This window comes from Prionailurus viverrinus, chromosome A2, assembly GCF_022837055.1.
Source record: "Prionailurus viverrinus isolate Anna chromosome A2, UM_Priviv_1.0, whole genome shotgun sequence".
Classification (NCBI taxonomy): Eukaryota; Metazoa; Chordata; class Mammalia; order Carnivora; family Felidae; genus Prionailurus; species Prionailurus viverrinus.
In genome coordinates, this window is record NC_062562.1 from 16,347,488 (window position 1) to 16,370,560 (window position 23,073).

A 23,073-nucleotide genomic window follows, 5' to 3' on the forward strand; every position below is an offset into this window, starting at 1 on the left:
CTGTGGCTCCAGAGATGGTGTTTGTACTGCAGTGCACCCTGTGGATGAGGGTCTGGAGGAGAGGATCCATCCTTTGTCCAGCAGACTGTGTGATGCAATCCTTGCTGCTACTAAACCGATGGGTCCGTTCTCTGACCCACACCCAGCTCCAGAGAGAAACAATTCTCCAACCAGCAGCTCGGTGTGGGAGTTCCAGCAGGGAAACAAGCTATTCAGGAAACAATCTGGGAAAGAGGAGAATCGACTGCAGATTGACACAGACCCATGAGGTGATGCCTACCCAACATGCACTGGGCTATGGCTGCAGGCTCTTGCCATCAGGGCCCAGTGGTGCCATTTCCGAAGCTAGGTGCTCAGTGGCAGTGGCCTGTTTACCTATTTCCCTATTTTTTTACGGCAACAAGCTGTGATAGGGCAGCTTTAGGGTTTTCCCAGGGCATAAACCCAATGGCTGCAAAAAAACTTCTTTTTCTTGATCTAAATCCTGAAGCCTTCTGAAAACCAAAGTTTTCCTACTTTCCTGTCATAGCAGGGCAAGAAAGCCACTGAGACACAGATGTACAGGGTACAAGAGAACAATAGCTCCTTGAGAGAGGTGGCAGCAGACAGGAAGGATCAGAGGAAAAATAGTTGACTTCTACTTAGGCAGACAAACACTTCTCAGGAAAGGAAGGGGCATGAAGAGCAGTCAATATTCATCCAGAGGTTACTGCTGTCACGCTATACAACTCACGGTGTGGGTGCATCTAGGGCAATGCATTTAGGGAACAGATAGCGGGAGACAAGGATGTCATTCTCAGTCAGGGTCTACCATTTGCCAGGCAATGACAGCTATCTTATTGAAATCTCTGGGCTGTCAGGCAGACTGGAAGACAGAAAGAGCCCAGTTTCAAGATAAGGAAATGAAGTCTCAGAGAGACTATGTAATTTGGCCCCAAATCCCAAGAACAGAGACAGAGAAGATTCAAACTCAGGTCTGTCTGCTCCCAAGGCTCGTTCTCTTTTCCTTAACACCTACACTGCCTTACCTTGATGGAGGAGCTCTCTTCTTGGAAAAGATGTTTTCTAACATAAAATTTGAAATGGGGCAGAATTTAAGAGGACTGGTAAGAGAACAGAATCAATTTCTCGAAATACAAACTCTGTCCTCTTGAAATCTAAACATTCCTGTGTTCTTTCTGGTGTCTGACAAAGCTCTTATCACTTTTACAAGGATGACAATGTCTGAAAGTACTTTCATGACCTTTTACTAAACAGGAAGAGATCTGGCCCACATGAACGTGAAATGCACAGGAGTAGACCTTATGAAGCAAAAAAGGGTGCACTTGTATGTGTCTTCCAGGAAAAAAAAAAAAAAATTCAGGTATCTCCTTCCCTGGTAGAGAGGGAGGTGAGAGAGACAGACGACATGAGGCTTTGAGACAGCAGCATCAAAGCAAAAACTGGTGGGAGTTTGACCTACATACAAGCTCTAAAACACACACACACACACACACACACACCCCAAAAACAGCAGGCATCCAAAGCCTGAAAAATGGAAAGGTTTGCTAAAATTAGGTTTAGCCTAGTGGAAAAATCCCTCACACTCTCTCAGGTTTATTAGCTCTTTTACTAAAGCATGATACCCAACATGCCTGGTGGAATATTTAAGGATTTTTATTTTTGGGGATGGGAGAGGCAGGTGGCAGAAGAACATGAAACTAGGAAAGGAAACTCGTGAATTTCCAATCTTGAACACATTTCATTGCTCCGTTTCTAACTGTCCACAACACATCCACTGGCTGAGTGCCCCGGAGAACGGAAATAACACAATCGGGGCCAAGTGAGGGGAAGCCCAGGCTCCTAGGGGACTCCTCCTTCTGCAGAGCTTCCGGGGGGGGGGGGGGGGGGGGGGCGCCTGCAACAGACATTCTTTGTTGAAGACTGGGTCCTCACTGTTCTCTTTGTAAGGGGAACCTGCTACTCCGGAAAGTGGCTCAGGATCCTTGTTATCCACATGACGCAAGCAGGACTGAAGGCCCAGCAGATACTAAAAACTTGGCCAATGTGATGAGCCATTCCTTTTTCCTTTTTGGTGTGGGGCTGGGAGTTCAGGGGGTGGGCTGGGAAGGGATGACTGGTTGGAATCCTTTCCTAAGCACCGTTTCTCACGGGTAGGGTTGTGTACGTGAGTCTAACCTGGGGGTTTAAAAGTCAAGTGACTAATGCCTTGGTGGAAATTTCCTTAAACAACCAACTTTTTACTAATTCTAGTTTTATCATTAAAACATCATCTATACCATGTCTGAGTTCTCATCAATTCAGACCAATTCCTATTCTGGTTTTTTAAGGCACTTCTAAAAATTCTACTGTTAATCATGAGGAAACCATAAAGGTATTTAAGCCAGTGTGTCCTTTTCCTTTTCACACACAGAGGCTTCCTCAATGCAGGCAGCTCATTCCAGATCCATGAAAATTCCAGAGTGCTTCATTTACTATAAATGCCCAGGGGAAAGGAGGGCAGAGCTTACACCACACCTATGTACTAGATTTTTGTCATTTCCTTTTGACTCAACTCACTGACACGTCATGCTCCTTTAAGAATGGGCTGAGGCCTGGGGCACCTGGGTGGCTCAGCTGGTTAAGCATCCAACTTCAGCTCATGATCTCAAGGTCCATGGGTCTGAGCCCTGCATTGTGCCTGATGCTGACAGCTCAGGGCCTGGAGCCTGCTTGGATTCTGTGTCTCCCTCTCTCTCTCTCTGTGCCTCCCCTGCTCTGTCTGTCTCTCTCTCAAAACTTAAGAAACATTAAAAAAAAAAAAAAAAAAAAAAAAAAAGAATAGGCTGAAGTCCTTGGGAGTACTGACCACTTTACATTAAAAGAGACCTTCACTTGGGGCACCTGGGTGGCTCAGTCGGTTGAGCATCCAACTTCAGCTCAGGTCATGATCTCACAGCTCGTGGGTTCGAGCCCTGCATCGGGCTCTGTGCTGACAGCTCGGAGCCTGGAGCCTGCTTTGGATTCTGTGTCTTCCTCTCTCTCTGCCCCTAAGCCACTCGCATTCTGTCTCTGTCTCTCTCAAAAATAAATAAATATTAAAAAAAAAAAATTTTAAAAGAGACCTTCACAGGAACATGACAGGACAGTCCACTCACCACTGTTGTTCAACATAGTACTGGAAGTCCTAGCTTCGCAATCAGACAACAGAAAGTAATAATAGCCATACAAATTGGCAAGAAAGAAGTCAAATTTTCACTCTTCACAAATGACATGATACTCTACTTGGAAAACCCGAAAGACTCCACCAAAAAACTATTAGAACTGGGGCGCATGGGTGGCTCAGTCGGTTGAGCATCCGACTTCAGCTCAGGTCATGATCTCACAGTCCGTGAGTTCGAGCCCCACGTCGGGCTCTGTGCTGACAGCTCAGCTCCTGGAGCCTGCTTTGGATTCTGTGTCTCCCTCTCTCTCTCTCTGCCCCTAACCCACTTGCATTCTGTCTCTCTCAAAATTAAATAAACATTAAAAAACTACTAGAACTTATACATGAATTCAGCAAAATCTCAGGATATAAAATCAACATACAGAAATTGGTTGCATTTCTATACACGAATAATGAAGCAGCAGCAGGAGAAATCAAGGAATCGATGCCATTTATGACTGCACCAAAAACCATAAGATACATAGGAATAAACCTTACCAAAGAGATAAAAGATCTGTACGCTGCAAACTATAGAACGAAACTGAAGAAATGAAAGAAATTGAAGAAGGGGCACCTGCATGGATGGCTCTGTCAGTTGAGCGTGCAACTCTTTATTTTGGCTCAGGTCATGATCTTACAGTTCGTGGGTTTGAGCCCCATATCGGCTCTGTGCTATCCGCACAGAGTCTGCTTGGGATTCTCATCTCTTCTCTCTGCTCCTCCCCTGCTCGTGCTCTCCCTCTTAAAGTAAATAAATAAATTTTTTTAAAAAGTTAAAGAAGCCACAAAGAAATAGACATTTCATGTTCATGGATCAGAAGAACAAACATTGTTAAAATGCCTCTACTACCCAAAGCAATCTACACCTTCAGTGCAATCCCTATCAAAGTAACACCAGCATTCTTCACAGAGCTAGAACAAACAATTATAAAATTTGTATGGAATTAGAAAAGACCCTGAATAGCTCAAGTAATGTTGAAAAAGAAAACCAAAGCTGGAAGCATCATAATTCCAGACTTAAAGCTGTATTACAAAGCCATAATCATCACAAAGTCAGTATGGTACTGGCACACAGATGCACAGATGAACAGAAAAGAGTACAGAACTCAGAAATGGACCACAGCTATATGGCCAACTAATCTTTGACAAAGCAGGAAAGAATATCCAATGAAAAAAGACGGTCTCTTCAGCAAATGATGCTGGGGAAACTGGATACCAACATGCAGAAAAATGAAATTGGCCCACTCTCTTAGACCATACCAAAAAAAAAAAAAAAAAAAAAAAAGGATGCAAGACCTAAATGTGAGACAGGAAACCATCAAAATCGTAACCTCTTTGACTTTAGCCACAGCAATTTCTTACTAGACATGTCTGTGGAGGCAAGGGAAACAAAAGCAAAAATGAACTACTGGGACCTCATCAAGATAAAAAGCTTCTGCACAGTGAAGGAAACAATCAACAAGACTAAAAGGCAACTGACGGAATGGGAGAAGATATTTGCAAATGACATATTAGATAAAGGGTTAATATCCAAAAATCTATAAAGAACTTATCAAACTCAACAACCAAAAAACAAATAATCCAGTGAAGAAATGGGCAGAAGACGTGAACAGACACTTTTCCAAAGAAGACATCCAGATGGAAAACAGATACATGAAAAGATGCTCAACCATCAGGGAAATACAAATCAAAACCACGATGAGATAGCACCACACATCTGTCATAATAGCTAAAAGTAACAACTCAGGAAACAACAGATGTTGGTGAGGATGCAGAAAGAGGAGAACCCTCTTGCACCGTTGGTGGGAGTGCAAACTAGTGGCAATGTAATCTGGAAAACAGTATGGAGGTTCCTCAAAAAATTAAAAAATAATAGAACTTCCCTATGACCCAGCAATTGCTCTACTAGGTATTTATCCAAAGTATAAAAAAATGCTGATTTGAAGGGGTACATGCACCCCAATGTTTATGGCAGTGCTATCAACAATAGCCAAATTATGGAAGGAGCCCAAATGTGCATTGACTGATGAATGGACAGGCGCACACACACACACACACACACACACACACACACACACACACGGAATATTACTCGGCAATCAAAAAGAATGAAATCTTGCCATTTGCAACAACGTGGATGGAACTAGAGTGTATTACGCTAGGCGAAAGAGGTCAAAGACAAATATCATGATTTCACTCGTATATGGAATTTAAGAAACAAAACAGATGAACATAGGGGAAGGGAAGGAAAAATAAGATAAAAATGGAGAGAGAGGCAAACCTTAAGAAACTCTTACATACAGAGGAGAAACTGAGGGTTGCTGGAGGGAAGTGGGTGAGAGGATGGGCTAGATGGGTGATGGGCATCAGGGAGAGCACCTGTTGGGATGAGCATTGGGTGTTACATGTAAGTGATGAACCACTGGGTTCTACTCCTGAAGTGAGTATTACACTGTATGTTAACTAACTTGAATTTAAATAAATAAGTTAAAAAAAAAAAAATAAAGGAGATCCACACAGTCAGAGGTGCCCTCTTGGCTCAGGTAAGCAGCACAATCAAGAACACCTCAGGAAGCAGCAGTCACTACCCAGGCCACTCTCCTGGTTCCCCATGTGCTGTCACTATACCCTGGTCAAAGGATACTATGTACCTGCTCAAAAACTTGTTGCTATCATGACTGTTCAACTTGTGCCATCTGGGATGGTAGTTTCACAGGGAGTACTAGTAAGGCTTGAATTTAGAAATCTCTTCATGAAATCACAGTTTTCCAATTTAAATGAAAAGACGAAATGCAGTGGTGTGTATTTTATCAGATTAGCAAAACCTAAAGGATGTACAAAGATGGCTGGGGCCACCTCCAGCTTCCATTTGCCCACTGTACACCAGAAACACACCACTACAGATACTTCCTTTGCCTTTTTGTTTGGTAGGGAACAGACCAACTTGGGATCCTCTGTCAGAGACAGGAACAAAACACACACACAGCTGGAGCTCCTAAGTTATTTCCAAATAATAAGATCCAAGGAAGAGCAAGGACAGCATGAAGACAGTACTTTCTTTCTATACAAAATTCTAAGGATCTGAATGAATTAAGGGGTAGTAGAGGAGGAAAACTGCAGAGGTTCAAACTAAATGCAATATATGCAGGTATGGGTTTCTACCAGCCACTTTGGGGACCAGGCCCATGCATCTGACAGCCTGGCAGATTCATGAGACTGAGCCACTATTTTTACGGGCTCTACCACTGACAGACAGTTTTGTGGAGCAAAGATTACGTGGGATTTATCTCCATAATTATACCAACTCTAAGTCAGAAGGTTGGACAAATTAACCACCCAGTGATAAATCTGTCTTGACCTTTTCACCACTTCTCCAACCTTGCTGGTTTTTCAGAGGCTGATTTCCCCTTCCTTCAGACTATAAATTCTGGCCAAATACTAAAAGCTAGCCAACTGACCTGGATAATTATCCTCAGCTCCTAAAATAAATGCTGTGGCGTGTAAACTTTTCTAGAACTTGGGAAACAATAGTTGGAAGGACCAAGCTCAGAGTTAACTGACACCTGTAGCAAATCAGACTGAAGCTGAACTTCACCTAAAACACTACCCACTTCCTTACCTGCCCTGCTTTGAAGGCCCCTTTAGTGGATTGCTAGTCTATGGTATACCAGACTCACCTGTTACAACCAGCTTTTTCTGAACTGGTGACATGAAGGCAACTTTTAACTACTGGGTTCAATTTATTGTTCTTAATTTTACTCTTGAACACACTTGATTTAATTTTACATCTGAACTCCAGAACACTCCCACAACACAATTATGTTGAGCTGTTACAACTCTCTCACACACTGCTAGCATGTAAACTGACAGAACCGTTTTGGAACACTACTGGCAGCATCTACTAATATGAACATACACATATCCTATGACCCATTCTAGGTACTTTGGGGCACACACAACAGAAATGTATACCTATGTTTATCATATGTTCAGAGCAACACGTACCATCTGTAAGAACGAACACCAGACAGAAGCAAAACTCACTGTGTGATTCCCTCTAGATAATACTCACAACCAGCCCAACTAGTCTGTGCTGGTAGGAATCAGGACAGTTGTTGGTCCTGGAGGAAAGAAGACTGAGAGGAGTATCATGGGGGCTTCCGGGTATTGGTCACACAGGCATATTCTCTTTGTTAAAACTCACTAAATACTCATGATTTGTACCTTTTTCTTCATAGGTACATTCTATTTCAATAAAAAATTTTAAGAAAAAAGATGATCTCATGACAGATTTTTAAAAAACCAGTCTCCACATACATGCAATGATCCTTTTCTTTAAAATTCACTGAAAAAAGCTTATTTCTGTGAGAAAGTAAAAAGAGAAAACGCCCTATTCCTATTCTAAAGGCTATTTTTATGAACTCTAGTTCCTTTGGCATGGTCTCCCTAAGAGAAATAGCTGTATCTGAATCTGCTGTAAGCCCCCTCTTAGTGCTGTCACGGGGCAGCATCGTGGGGTCACTCTGGAATCAGATGGAGCCCAGCACAAATCCCGGCTCCACCATGCAAGGTCACGTGGTCCTCACCATGCACGCATAGTTCCTGAACTGTGAAGTGAGCGAAAACAATACAGGTGACAGGCCTTGCATGCAAACATTTGTCCTCACCAGGGCGTGAATTTAGGGAAGAAGGCAGCATCTCTCTTCCCATCTTTTATGAGCTAGACGCAGATGTTAGAGCTCTTTAGGAGTCCTCGGTGAACAGTTACTGCGGATGATGCCACTTAACACCAGCCAGAATCGAGACCAAGTAGCGACAGTGAACTTTTAACCCAGTAGCTTTAGGAACAAAATTTTAAAAATAACTACTGTTTCTAAAAAATCACCTTGTGGTCTTCATTCTGTTAAGCATTTGTATCTTCTGAAAGTTTAACTTTGAAGAAAATTAGATCTCATACAGAGAATTTAAGATATGCTCAAGCAGACAGAAAGACTGAGGGAGAAGGATCCTATGTTGTGAGCAGGGCAGACCCCAAAGACTACATCCACAAATATCATGTAGATCAAGTGGCAAGTCTGATGGTGGCTTATAAATTCCACAGGGGCCATTTAAGAGTCATGTGTGTGAAATGAAGGCCTCCCAACTGAAGTCAACCTAGCCCCAGCCTGGGGTAAAGCCAATAAAAACTAATACCTAAAACATGTTTTGGGTTGTGAATTAAAAGATCCATGTTGATAACAGAAGTTGCCAGATCATAGTTTTTTTCAGTCATGGCTTCCTCAGGCGAACATGCCTGGTTATTTCCGTGAGCAGATTTAGAAAATTTGTCATCTGAGGAAGTCAGGCTGTTATTAGTCATGTTGGGACCTTCTTTGGCTTCCAAGGGTCACTTTCCGTTACCTTAGTTCATTTCTACATGCCTTGGCCAAAGAATTTGCATCCCACCCCAAGAAGCACAAGCCTGGGCTCTGCTAGACACCTGGCACGCTGCTGTAGGGTAATTACGAAAACCCTCCAGGACGACTGTTACTTGAGCAAAGTGACATACGGCACACACCCATATGCACTGCTCTCCGCAGAGGGAAGAAATGTTGGGGGAGGGGGGAGCACGAAGAAAAGCTGAAATGAAAGGTACGTTTTAGGTTTTCAAGATGTGGGTAGGTAGTTTTGGGTAGGTAAGTTTAAAAGGACTGTGAGATCAACTTTCAAGGTGGTCAAAAGGTGGCAAGTAGTTGCCAACTTGAAAAGGCTCCCGTCAGCTAAAGACAGAACAATCTGAGCACCAACAAGAATAATGTCCATAATAGATTAAAACACATAACATACACAAAAATATGTAAATTCACAATACTAAAAACATATACACACAACAGGGGGGGGAAACCCCTTATTGTCACCTTTGGTGCAGGCGGCAGTGGTTAGTAACTCATTATCCATGTAACCGATAAAGAGAAAGGATGAAGCATTTACTCAGTCTTTCCTGTAAGGACTCATTTTCAGGATAACTAAATGATTGACCAAAAAAAAATTTTTTTTTAAGTTAAAGAATCACTGCTAATAAATGAAGAAGACATAGAAATAAATGCAGAAGGAATAATCAACTTAGACATCTCACCATTTTGCAACACCTGATGGTTTAAATAGCGGATCTACAAAGCAATTCTCAAAGGCAGGTAAAATCTTTGGTGAAGTCTGATGGGGAATGCATCGACCAGCCTAACAACACCAGAACTACTAACCAACCCTACTGTCACCAAGAGAGATAACCGAAATTACAGTAAAACTGCCAGCTCCCAAAAAGTGAACCTGAACCTGGTAAAACATTCAGAGCAAGCCTCTGGATTATGGGAGAGGTGTTGAGAGAGATGAAGTGGGGAGAAGAACATACAAAATGGCACTACGCACCTAAAGGGGACATGCAGGCACGGTCAAAACCCTAGTTTCTTCAATACTTGAATGACATTTGAAAAAAAAAAAGGAGGGGAGGTGAACTGTTACCACATTAAAACAGTTTTAAGAGAACAAATACAATGTGTGGACCTTATTTGAACCCTGATTCCAACAAATGAAGCATCCAAAGACATTCAGCTAATGGTACTAAGAGTTATGGTTACTTTCACCGGGTGTCATGATAGTTATGTTAAAGAGTAAGATTTCCATTGGTTAGAGATACATTCTGAAGTCTATTTCTTGCCCCAAAGTGAGGAGAAACAGATAAAATATTGATAACTGAGGCTGTACAACAGGTATGCAGGGAGGATTATTATACTATTCTTTCTACTTTTGTCTATGATAGAAGATTCCTATAACAAAAAGTTTAAAATGGCACAAAAGGTTATGGGTATTGAAGCTGGGTCATAAGAATTCATGGCACTATGCTTTTTTGTGTGTCTATCTTTAGTTAGACTTTTAAGTTTAACCTGTAAGTTAAAAAAAAAAAAAAAAATGTAGATAATCCAAGGATGAATTTTTAAGGAACTGTGGGATCTGTCCGCCACTAAGAGACTGACCAAGGAAAGGCATCACATCAGGAACAGAACATGGCAGGCATTATGTGGTGGTGGCTATACAACCAGATTTCATTTGCCTACCATGACCTGGATGACAATGAACATGACAGTCACAGTTCATGTCTTGAAAGGTTAGCTCCTTTCATGCTATGCCACAGGGATGACCCAGTCTTGTCTGTGAGCAGAGTGTGCCTCTCACCTGGCTGGGGTGGATGAGGTGGTGGCATCTGGTGGTGCATGAGAGGGTAGGGAGGAGGCTGCTGATGAGGCATCATGCCGGGGTGCCCCGCTGCTCCGAGTGGTGCCAGGCCAGGTCCTCCTGAGTGCTGGTGTGCCTGCTGAGGGTTCTGCCCATGCTGCTGCTGTTCCATTTGCTGTCGGGCTCGCAATTCAGCGTATTTCAGCTGTTCCATGTGGAAGTTCTGGCGTTCAGTAAGCAACTGCTGCCTCTGTTGTTCTAACTGTTAAGAAAAAGAAAGGAAAGAGAAATGACACCATGAGAGGTTCTCAGGAATGGATGACACATAGGACACCTACCTGATGCCTGAACTCCCTATACCGCATCACAGTACATAGCCACCTCACCTCCTGCACGATCTACAGTGAGAAAAGGCATTATTTCTTGAGTAGCAGATTTCCACTTGGACACTTGTTAACAAGATCAAGGTCTTTGTGTTATGTACAAGGTCTGCCTTTCTTTACAACCTTCACCCAGTGAGGTTAACTGTTCTCTGGGCCCACCCAGTATACATGTAATCCTCTGTTTGGCAGGCCTTCAGATATGTAAAAATAGTTTCCATGACTGCTTTAATATTCTCCAGGTAAAACAAGCCTCTCTTGTCCTTTTAATAGTCCCCTCAACTGCTAAAATTTCAAGTCCACACAACCTTCCCGGGTGCTCTCTTCTGGACATGATCTTTTGGTTACTATTTTTTTTTTTTAACGTTTTATTTATTTTTGAGAAAAAGAGAGACAGAGCATGAATAGGGGAAGAGGCAGAGATAGAGGGAGACACAAAACCCGAAGCAGGCTTCAGGCTCTGAGCTGTCAGCACAGAGCCTGACACGGGCCTCAAACTCACTAGCCGTGAGACCATGACCCGAGCCAAAGTCAAATGCTCAACTGCCAGAGCAGCCCAGATGCCCCTGGTTACTATTTTAGAACATGACACAGAGTTAAATCCTCTGGATATTGGATGTGGCCTTAGCTGCAAATATACACACTTTTCTCTGTGGAGCTTTCACAGTGCCACTGCAAATCTTAGCTTTCAAGTACCCAAAATTATACTGGGTGACACATTCACAGAATATCTCAGATGCCTAAATAAAGATGTGCATGAATCTTGGTTTAAAGAATGTAAGCATTTCAATACTCAAGATAATCTTTTTGGGACCCAAGTTAAAATAAAGAGAAATAAGCAATTATATGTGCCAGGAAATCCAGAAACCATATGCCTGACAGTAGTTCAGAGGATGAAGCACACCTCATATGCTATCAAAATTGATTCGATTCAGGCCTGAAAAAGAAAATCAACTTGAACATGAAAAAAAATAAAAATCCAGATTTCTCGAAGAAGTGTAAAGATTTTGAGGGTTAACGGATCTATTTTCTTCCAATAATGTTCGATCCCACCATTTTCAATGGCAAGACGTAAGTCACTGGGAGACCTTTTTTGAGCTTTTTCTGTCTAACACAGCAGCCATAAGCCACAAATGGCTCCTGAGCACTTGAAATGTGGCTAATCTGAAGTGGTATGTGTTGTAAATATCAAACACACTGAATTCCGAGGTTTTAGTATGGAAAGCAATTGATTTTTCATGCTGATTACATATTCAAATAATATTCTGTATGTACTAGATGAAATAAACATAATTTCATCTTTTATTAATGTGGCTACCAGAAAATTTTAAATGACATATATGGTTCACACTGTATTTGTGTTGGATAGCACTATTCCAAGGCATTTAATAGATTAAAAATATGTAACATTTTAGCTTTCAGTTCTACAAATAAATACTGTATACTGTCATTAGGAAAAAGGGGTTGGAATACGCATGAGAATTAGCTTAAGAATATGGGCTGTCAGCAAGAGAGCTGCCTGAGGAGAAGACCATGTGGACCCAAGCGAGAAGTATTACTGGTTATCAGGAGTAGTAACTAGGGAGTGTCCATGGACAGATGGGGTGCAGGAGGACAGGCCACAGGTACAGGGTGAAGAGAATAGGCATGACCAGATGAGGGGGAAGAAAAATGGGAGAGAATAGGCGGTAAAGCCTATGTCCCACTGGTTAGCTGGCTTGCAGAGAGTCTCCCTAGGGAGAAGATCTTCTGAAATAAAATAATCTTGTGAGTGGTTGAGGGTTATCAGGAGGGAGTGTGGCAGGGAGCCAACACGCTAGCCTCATTTTCTAGGAAGGGTGACCTGAAGAGGCTAAAGCCTGGTCCAGTCCGCCTCCTCCCTGTTTGCCTAACAAGCAGGGAATTCCAAGCTGTAAAAACCAAGAGTCCTCTGGAAGTTCAGCTCTGCAAGAAGAGAACATGTAATCAAGGAGTAAGAGGCAGTCTGATAAAAAAGGGATCTAGAAATTCCAGCTATAGGCCCTAGGATTTGTTTTCTCCTAACCATTCCTTCTAGGAAATTTAGGACTTTGCCGAGGTTAGACATAAGAGGTTGCCAGAAAAGGACCTCTATCTATGTTCTGGTCGAGCCACTAATGGTCTGGATGGCTTGGCTGAAGTCCTGCAGTTATGTAAAAACTACGGAATTTAGGTCAAGATCTGCTTTATAAAGAAGCTAAACTGTTACTACAAGAGATTTTGTGTCTCTGAAGGGAAATTTTGGTCCCTGTGTTACCTATCTCACTGGTTTTCTTTTTAAACTAAGCCAGTCCTTCTTTGAGAGCTGACCTTAGTCTCAAGGTATTAACCTCGGAAAGAAAAACTTGCCCCATTTTCCGTATCTACAATGGTTACTAACCTTAATTATACTACTTTTTCCAGAGCTTCACTTGTCATTTCAAAACATGGAAGGTAATTAAAAGAAAGTAATTAGAAGAATTAAAATAGATTAAGTGATTAAACACACACGTGCACACACACCCCTGGAAGAGAACCCAGCTTAAACTAAAGCTCCAGTGTGGGCTGAACAGGTCCTCTGGGGTGAGAGAAACGTCTGGACAGAGAGCTACCAACTTGGCTCCCAGAGGGCTGTCTCTGCTCTGCGGCATACGGAGTACAGCTCATGGACACGTTGTGGCTTCATCACGCAGAAGAAATAAGTACCTCCTTGTTGTGGGTACTTTGCTGTTACTCAATTGGACTAAAGACTGAATTCACCTTTTGGCAATCCGAAACAATGTAAATGGCAGTTTTTGAGGAGAGTTCGACAGTACAGAGCAAATTTTAAATGCATGCAGCCAGTGATTGTACATCTGGGAATCTATTCTATAGAACTATGTATGTGTGCCTACCAAGGACAGTAATTAAAGTCCTGGTTTTTGTTTGTCTGTCTGTCTTAAAGTTTATTTATTTATTTTGAGAGAGAGACAGTATGAGCAGAGAGAGAATCTCAAGCAGGCACTGTGCCATCAGCACAGAGCCCAATGCGGGGCTTGAACCCACGAACTGTGAGATCATGACCTGGACTGAAATCAAGAGTTGGGACGCTTAACTGACTGAGCCACCCAGCACCCCATAATGTACAACTGTCTGCGATACGCGGAATTAAAAAAAAAAAAAAAGAAGCTACAATATTTATTACATAATCCCAATTATATTACAAAAAAAACTTTGTGTTCATGGGCACACACTTTATATACACACTGAAAATGTTACAGAGAACACCAAACAAATTAAGTGATTATTCCTAGAAATGAAATTGAGGGTAAGAGAGACTTTTTAATTCATTTCTTTCTTTACTGAAAGTTTTTTCATCACAAATATTTTTGTTAAAAAACAAACCACTAAAGTAAAAAAATAAAAAACCAAAACAGTAAAAGCAGCCAAATTACATGTTACAGATAGTTTGATTTTCTCCTCTCTTTTCCATTTCCTAGGACTATGGATAAAGTCCCAACAGCTAGTAAACAGAATGTTAATGAATCTGTCCATTTTCTTTCGTGGCTCCAATCTGGCTGTAGGGAACCCCACACAGTAGCCCTGCTCTGAAGACACATGCTCCTCCTCCACATTCAAACTCTGTCCTCCTCTCCCCCTTCACTCCTACACTGTGTATGCAGAAAACAGCCAATTCCAAGCGGAATCTGAACACAGCAGAGCACTCTTCTGCACCCAGACACCAAACGCAGACACAGCTGCAAAGTGCAGCAGCCAAAGCTCACACAAAGCTCTTCTCCCAACTTCACATGCACACAGCGGGGAGGAAAGGGGGGGGGGGGGGGGAGCGTAAAGCCCATCTACACTGCCCAGAACGGCAATATCAGCTGAGACCTAAAACCTCTGACTACTTGGGCTCAGAACTAAGTAAATAATCATGCCTTCCTTTGAAACGTCTGGGGTCAGTAACCAGACATCCACTAACGAAAAACCAAGTCCAAGACAGACATATTCATTCCTTCTTACACCCGTGGAAAAGAGAACTCCACCATTGCGTTCTGCTGCCTCCATGTGTGTCTCTGGAGGCGAGACACAAAGGGGCAGCCGGCACTTCATTATGACAGGTCTTCGGTCCTGCTGCCCTGTGTCTGTCTCTTGTTTTCTGATTCAGAACAAAACCTACACAACTGAGTACAACTTTCTTCATCTCAAATAAAACTACCCATAACATAATGGTGCATGTCTAACAACAGATTCAATTACATGGCCGGCTGTGTAGAGGTTCATTAGTCCAAATTTGCAGAAAACAAAGTTACACACACTTCTGGGGCAGGATAAAATTCACTTTCTGGCTTTTTGTTCTTTCTTCCTTAATTTGTCATCAAGTACAACAAACTTTCCTAAATCTACATCTTATGTGTGATGACGTCCTATGAGCAAAACCTTTAACATTTATCCAGAACTTGACCATTTCTCTTTACATTCATGGCCACTGCCTTGCTCTAAGCCATCATCATCTCATGTGGATTATTTTAACAATCTCTTCACCAGTCTCCCCTTTTCGAACCTTCCCACTTTGTTAATTTACTCTCCACAACAGAGCAGGTACACTGATCCCTGCTAACCTGTAAGGAAGATCATGCCAGCCCTCTGCATTTATTCCATATTTTTATGGAATGCATAAAATAGGCTCTACAGTTATTCCACACTTTAATCAGAGGAAAACGAAAGGCCTCTGGATGGCTTACAGGGATTTCTGTGATTATGTCACCATATCCCTGACTTTATCCTGTCACCTCCTCCTCATTTATGCTCTAGCCCACGCACCTACTCCTTAGTTCCAAACATGCTCTTGCCTGAGAGCCTCTGCGCAATATGTAGGCCTTAGCAGCACATGCCTGTCAGTTTCTGAATAAGGCCTACTCAGATGACACCACTTAGAAGTGAAATCTCTCCTCTTTCCCTGCCTTTTTCCTGCTCACTTTTTGTCACAAATAAACTTAGAAATTAAGAGAAAAAAAAAGTGAAATGTCTACTTTGCCCCTCCCCCATCGCCTCTATCCAGCCTGTAACATACAGCTTTATGTATGTATATATACACGCACAGCACAGAACACCTTCTAACACCCTTCATTAATTATTTCAAACTCTACAAAGGCAAAGAGTTTGGTTGGGTTTTGTTCACCACTGCATCCCCAGTACCATACACATGCCTAGAACAAAGTAAGTGCTCAATAAATACCTGTTGAATGAACAAATGACCTTAATCCAACACCTATGTGGCAAAAGCCATCAACTCTGGGCAGAAGGACTCTTCAGTTTCCTCTGTAATCATGCCCTTCTCTCCACATTCTGGATTTAGGTCTTTTTTATAGCTAAGTCTCTCCTTTACTAGGAAAGTTTCCTTGATAATCTCAGCCAACCATGGCCTCCTCCTCTCTGGATTTCCATCCTGGCAATAAGCGGTGTCTCTGTGTCTAGCAAGACAACCTCTAACTTCCTTGAGGACTGGGTCTGGGATTCCCACAACGTCCCTCTTTTCTGAAGGTATTCAATTTCTGTATCTAGCCAAATGACCTGCAGAAACTCAGAAAGCATTTAGTCCACTAGATCCAAATGGGAACCAGGCTTTAGACAGGGCCCATGCTCCCAAGTCTCCCCAGGTGGCCCTAGTCCTCAACAAAGCCCCTGTCTGAAACCTGCTCTCCTGACTCATGTGTGCTGTTCTCCCGGCATGAAGGCCGCTTAGGTGGGTAGACCCTCTGAGTTGTGAACCCAGCACCAGCTCAGCCTCCTCACCTCAACTAGAGTCAACATTTATGATCACATCATTTCCTTGATGGACTCTGCACATTTCATAACTGCCTTCCTCCAATATTAGCATTCATGAGACAGCTGTAACAATATCTACCAAACTCTAATTATAGCTATATGCATAGTTTCTATAAAAGATGTACAACTTTTATATCCTTGTCCTTAATTAGTAAATACTTAAAGACTCAAGAGCACTGATTTTAAGTTATTAGAGAAAAAAAAGTTCCTATCTGATTCTTAAAGTCTAAGAACAGATTTTTGAAATCCATTGCTATATAAAAAAAACCACACGTTTAATGAAAACAAAGTACATCCTGGGACTACCGCTTATAGAGAAAGATGAGCAGAAATGCATCTTAAAGTGACACGATGCAATGTGGTACGGAGAGGAGCACCAGGCGGTGAGCTCAAGGCTCTGGTCCTAGCTGACCTGGACCTTCCAGTGTCAACTGTCTTGAGCCATAATAGAGAGATGATAAAACCTTGCATATCTCAGAGTCTTTTGGTTAAAATGAGATGAGAATAACTCTTTTCCTTATAAATATAAAGTGCTAGATGAAAACACAGAACTGAACAAACACAGGTTTGACACTTGGCTCTGTCATTACGAACTGTGTTTGGAGGAACATAATATCCCCTACGCCCAAGTCTCTTGGTCTGTAAGAAGAGTTACCAAAAATTGGCCTTACGTTCCCATCTAGCATTACTGGTGGATTCTTGTCCAGGGAGATTAAAATCAATCAGTACTTTCTGCTAATGGCTTCCTCATACAGTTTTTGAGAGATTAAATGAGAAAATCTATATAAAGTGGTTTAGCACAGTGACTTGTCAAATACATGTTTAGAAAGCTAACAAAGGCTTACAAATATTTGGATCTAATATACAGTAACTGGGTACTGGTGTACCTAAAGAAAAGGAGGTACATCAACATTTACTGAACACCTACTGCGTGCTCAGACACTGCACCAGACACACGCCACACTCCTCTCATCTGATGCTCGCAACAGTCCTGTGTGGAAATCACAGGTAGAAAAGTAGCCATGGCTTTGTTTGCCCACAGGGAAGGACAGGATAGCAGTGCTTGCTGTAGAAGAGGTTGTCTTCACTGTGCATGACATGAATGGGAGACATTTTGAATTTCATTGGACTCCCTGGTTCTGAGATGAGCCTCCAAGTTGGCCTCAACATTCCTACTTCCTAGTGTTTATACCTCCCCCCGTCCCAAACCCTGTCTACCCCCCAACCAGAGTTGGTATGTGTAACAGAGAGAACACAGCAGAAGCGAAGGGATGGGACTTCCATGTTTAGGTTACAAAAGACAGTGTGGCTTCCATTCTGGGTGCTCTTTCATGTTCTTGCTCTTTGTAGTCACTTACTCTGGGGAAGCTCCTTCATGAATAGAAAAGTACACGTGGCAGGAGCTGAAGTTCTTGCCAACAACCATGGGAGTCAGTTGGGAAGTGTGAGCTCTGGCCCTGCGGAAACTTAGGAAGTCCACAACCTCATAGGTCCCAGCCTGAGCTACCCAGCCAAGCTGCCTACCTCCCAACTCTCAGAAACCACGTTAAGACTTGGTTTTCTGTTTTCAGTCACTAAGCTCTGGGGTCATTTTCCACACAGCAATAAATAACACAGCTGTGTTACTGACACTGGGTGGCAAGGAGTAGGGACTGTCCCACACTAAGAATTTTCCTGCTCCAAATGCTGATTGAGAGAAGGCAGGACAACCACAAAGATTTTCAGCACAACAACCCTGTGTGGTGGAGAGAGTCAGCAGAAATGCAGTCCCAACGTTTTCAGTTCTGTTGTTTTATTCAGAGACTAGCCTAAAATGTTTTATGTGCTCTGATTAGAATTTAATAGCAAAGACAAGACTCAAGTAAGAAAAATACAGTGCAATGTAATTTGAGACAATAATTATTACAAATCCACAGACAAGGGAAGTTCTGAAGGTCCAAGAGAAGTGCAGCCATTATAGTGGGCCAGTGGGTGTCTGAGAATCAGTGGCGAGAACTGGAAAGGGGCAGAGGGCAGTTCTAATCTAGGTGACAATTTCACTGGGGGTTTAAAAGAGTGGGGGATCCCCAGGTACAACCTCTGAAAGCAAGTGACTTAGAGCTGAGAAAAGAGCACCCTGACAATCTGGACAATGTTCTGTAAGTGCCCAGTCATGCCAATCTTCCAGGCTGATACATCAGTTCTGTTTTATGAAGGACAGAAAGGCATCTGGTTGTCAGTGGGAACGACCCAATCATCATGTAGATCCTGTATGTGCCAATAATCCACTATGTTATAACCCCCTGTTACCCTAAGGCCACTAAAAAAAAATCCATAAATGACAAAAAGACAGCTTATGAGGGTAAGATAAACACAAACAGTCATGCCTCACAGCTCCAGCTCACCTCAGAGAAGTATTCTCTGCCACCCTCTTGCTCTCCCCATGTTCCAGGTCTGCCTCCTCTCTGCCCTCACTGGGGCACTGAACACACTGTATCATCATTGGTTTTCTTGAGTTCCTCCCCCATTAAACCAAAGGGCAGACTTTCCACTTCTCCAGCTTCCAACACTGATGCTGGTGTACATTCATTCAATATTTGCTGACACCAGGGCCTATGATGTGCCAGCTCTGTGTTTACCAAGACACTCGATCAATTCTCTGAAAGGGCATATACTCTGGAATGTGAGACGGACACACGAATCAGCAACTACCACACAGTGTAAGTGCTCTATCAGGCTGCCACGACAGCAGATGGGGTGGGCAAGTCACCCATAGGGGCAGTGCTGAGGGATGCAGAAGTGGGGATCAGGGCCTTGCTGGCAGAGGAGCACAATGCACACGGGGGCACAGAGAACAAGGCCATGAGGGCAGCCTGCATGTGGTGTGGTGTGGCTAGTATACAGAGGGTGACAGAGATGAGACCAGGGTGGCCAGCAGCTCCTAGGGAAGGAGAGGGCCGATGATGTGAGAGATGCTTACAGGTCAGGAAACTGGGGGTGGGTATGGGAGGGGGTGGGTAAGAGAATTACCGAAGCAGCCTCTCCATCCTTCAGGGTCAGAAAACCTGCTGATCTCAGGAAAAAATGAAAATGGTCTGTTTTGTAATAGTTACTGGAATGAGGAATTTGCCAGAGGATGCGACTAGGCTGACCACTAAGAAATAGCTAAATAAATACAAACAGGTCCTTAAAATTAAAACTCTTAGGGTAACTGGGTGGCCTAGTTGGTTAAGCATCCAACTCTTCGACTTGGCTCAGGTCATGGTCTCACGGTTCAAGGGACTGATCTCCATGTCGGGCTCTACACTGGCAGTGTGGAGCCTGCTTGGGATTCTCTCTCCCTCTCTGCCTCTCCCTCTCTCTCTGCCTCTCCCCTGCTTGTGCTCTCTCAAAAGAAATATACATTAAAACAAACAAACAAACAAACAAACGCCACCAAAATTCTTCTGGGATAATTTAATCTTAAGGTTAAATTATCTACCATTTAGAGATACCAGTATCTCATATATAAAGAAGTCAAAAACAGGGTGCCTGGGTAGCCAAGTTGGTGAAGCGTTCGACTCAATTTCAGCTCAGGTCATGATCTCACAGTTTCTAAATTTGAGCCCTACATGGGGCTCTGTGCTGACAGAGCGGATCCTGTTTGGGATTCTTCCCCTCTCTCTGCCTTTCCCCTGCCTGGACTCAAAATAAAGAAATAAAAACTGGAAAACAAAAAAAAAGTCAAAATAATCAGAACAAGTCCTAGCTAAATCCACACTTAGAAAGTTACCAATTCCTCCTCTGGTCAATTCATTAAAATAAATTTCTCTGTAATTTTGAATAATTAACTGTTCCACTGTTTGTATGTTTCTTTTTGTTGCTTCCTTCTTCATTTTTGGCCTTTTTCATCATTCTCTTGATCCTGTTTGGGCCACATCCTTCTACCAGAAGTGTCTGTCCCCATACATACTACTGAGGCACTCAGCAAGGCCCACCTGACCTCCGCCATGCAGGGGAGGGAGGAAGACTGAAAGTCCAAGGTTGGATCAGGGGAGGGTTTGGGTAAAAGATATCACAGAAAAAAAGGCTCCTCACTCAAGATGAGATTAACTCCTACTTTCTGGTATTTGTATTGAAGAAGACATGAAATCAAGAAAATTCTTGAATCAGACAAGGGAGCTACATGACTTCGACTTTATTGGTAACAAGTAGGGAGTGAGTCTAAGATGTAACTTCTATAGACGAAAGAATTGATACCATCATGCACCTGGGAAAGCGGAGAGGTGTAAAAGCTGAGGTGTAAATCATTAGTTTTAGAATGAGAAAAGAGTGCTTTTTGTTTATCATCAAAGGCTGATAATCCCTTTGAAAGGGCAAAGTAAACATATAAACAAGGACCAATGGAGTAGGTTACTATTCATTTTATCTAACTTGTAGTTTAGGAAAGGTGGACATTATTTAATTGTCAAAAAGCCACTACAAACTTCCCCTTACTTACAGCCTCCTTCTCTCTGTCCATGATAGTTTCCAGCTCCTCAAAATGTCGCAGTTTGATCTCCAATTTCTTCATTTGTGTCTCAACCAGCAGGGCCACCAGAGACTTGATCTTTCTCTCTTCCACGGCAGCCAGGTGCTAAGTGTAAAAGATCATTCAAATTAGGTAGGTAAACATTTGCTTAAAATACAGAAACAAAATGCTCACGTTGATATTCAAAGTAGGGATTATATAGTTAAGAACAATGACCGATGCCCCCTTTCTATGTTTCTACCAAACATTTACTTCAATTTAAAATAACTATTGCTGAATTTCTGGTCCTTATAGGTATAAATAACCCTGTTAAAGGGTTAAAACAACAAACAAACAAAAAAACCCCAAAACCCTCCCTCCCACGGTAAACTACTCCCCTCAAAAAGAGCCCACCACAGGGGCGCCTGGGTGGCGCAGTCGGTTAAGCATCTGACTTCAGCCAGGTCACGATCTCGCGGTCCGTGAGTTCGAGCCCCGCGTCGGGCTCTGGGCTGACGGCTCGGAGCCTGGAGCCTGTTTCCGATTCTGTGTCTCCCTCTCTCTCTGCCCCTCCCCCGTTCATGCTCTGTCTCTCTCTGTCCCAAAAGTAAATAAATGTTGAAAAAAAAAAAAAATTTAAAAAAAAAAAAAAAAAGAGCCCACCACAAAGGGGAAGTGTAATCAGAACACTGATGGGCAAAGAGGAGGACACAAGCAGCCTGGGGTACACTTCCCATCTACCACCCACCTACCTCGCACCCTCACCCTTTTACTCTATGCCTCCCCTCACTATCCTTCCCCCTTTATGAACTGTCCAGGGACAGCTAAACAGTGGATTCTCTCAGCACCCAACACTCAGACACAAAGCTCCTGGCTTCTCTCTAGTGAGTGGAACCACGTGTGGAAAGGAGAGGGTGAACAATATTCCACCCCTATGTTTGCAGATAGGATCCAGAGCAAGAGGAACAAATATAGTACAGAACAAGAAGTTACACTGGAAGAATGTGCTACTCACCCGCTACAGGATGGATGATGAGCCCTATTCATTCACACTTCCTGCCTACTCAGCAGCACACAGAGGAAGGCACCACATTACACCGAGAAGATGAGGGTCCCATATTTGGTCCTGACTACCTGTATCTGGGAATGGGTCAATCCCACCTAATCCAGACACCATCTAAGAGCTTACACTAACAAACCCCCAATAGCATTTTGCATTCACTTTCATTACATCTGTTGAATTTATGTGCTCATCTTGCTTCTAAACGAGTGAGAAGTAACACAAGGTGGCTGTCCTAATCTCTGTTTCTTACAGAATCTAGAAGGAGCTAACATGCAGGAGGTATGTAACATAGGCTTTTGGGAGCTAAATTAACAGACACTTAAATGAGAATCTTATTTTTCACTCTCTTATAGTTAGAAAAGAGAAATGCAATTTTATACCATAGAGATCCATTAATGAAAGAGCCAATGTATAAGCAAAAGGTGACCATAAGCAGATTTTATGAATAATCCACGGCTGTTCATGATACATCTGCCTCCCTAACCACTTTGAACTACATCAGTAACAAGTTTAAATAAAGATCACATGATTTGGGGAGCCTGGGTGGCTCAGTTAAGTGTCCAACTCTTGATTTTGGCTCAGGTCATGATCTTGTGGTTCTTGAGTTCGAGCCCCGCATTGGGCTCTGTGCTGACAGCACAGAGCCTGGAGCCTGCTTTAGATTCTGTGCTTCCCCCCACCCCCTTCCTCTGCACACACTCTGTCTCTCTCTCTCAAAAATAAATTTAAAAAAATTTAATTCCAGAAGAAAAAACAGAAGTAAACCTAAATGATTTTGGGTTAAGTGAAAGATTTCTTAGATGTGACACCAAAAGCAAAAATGTTAAAAGGGAAGATTGAAAACTTGAAGTTCATCAAAATCAAAAACATCTCTGCTTCAAAGGACACCATCAAGAAGGTGAAAACACAGCTCACAGACTGTGAGAAAGTATTTGCAAATCATATGTGTGATGAAAGAGTT

General features: G+C 42.7%; 1 protein-coding gene across 2 annotated transcripts in view; it reads right to left on the reverse strand.

Annotated features, from left to right (window-relative positions):
- The window catches only part of SMARCC1 (SWI/SNF related, matrix associated, actin dependent regulator of chromatin subfamily c member 1), a 179,588-nt gene that overhangs the window by 12,299 nt on the left and 144,216 nt on the right, over positions 1 to 23,073 (reverse strand). For both annotated transcript variants that reach the window (XM_047845105.1, XM_047845110.1), the window contains exons 25-26: positions 21,041 to 21,175; positions 10,394 to 10,655 (exon numbers count right to left, since the gene is read on the reverse strand). In XM_047845105.1, coding sequence (XP_047701061.1) covers positions 10,394 to 10,655; positions 21,041 to 21,175 — 397 coding nt within the window. The remainder of the gene's footprint in view (positions 1 to 10,393; positions 10,656 to 21,040; positions 21,176 to 23,073) is intronic.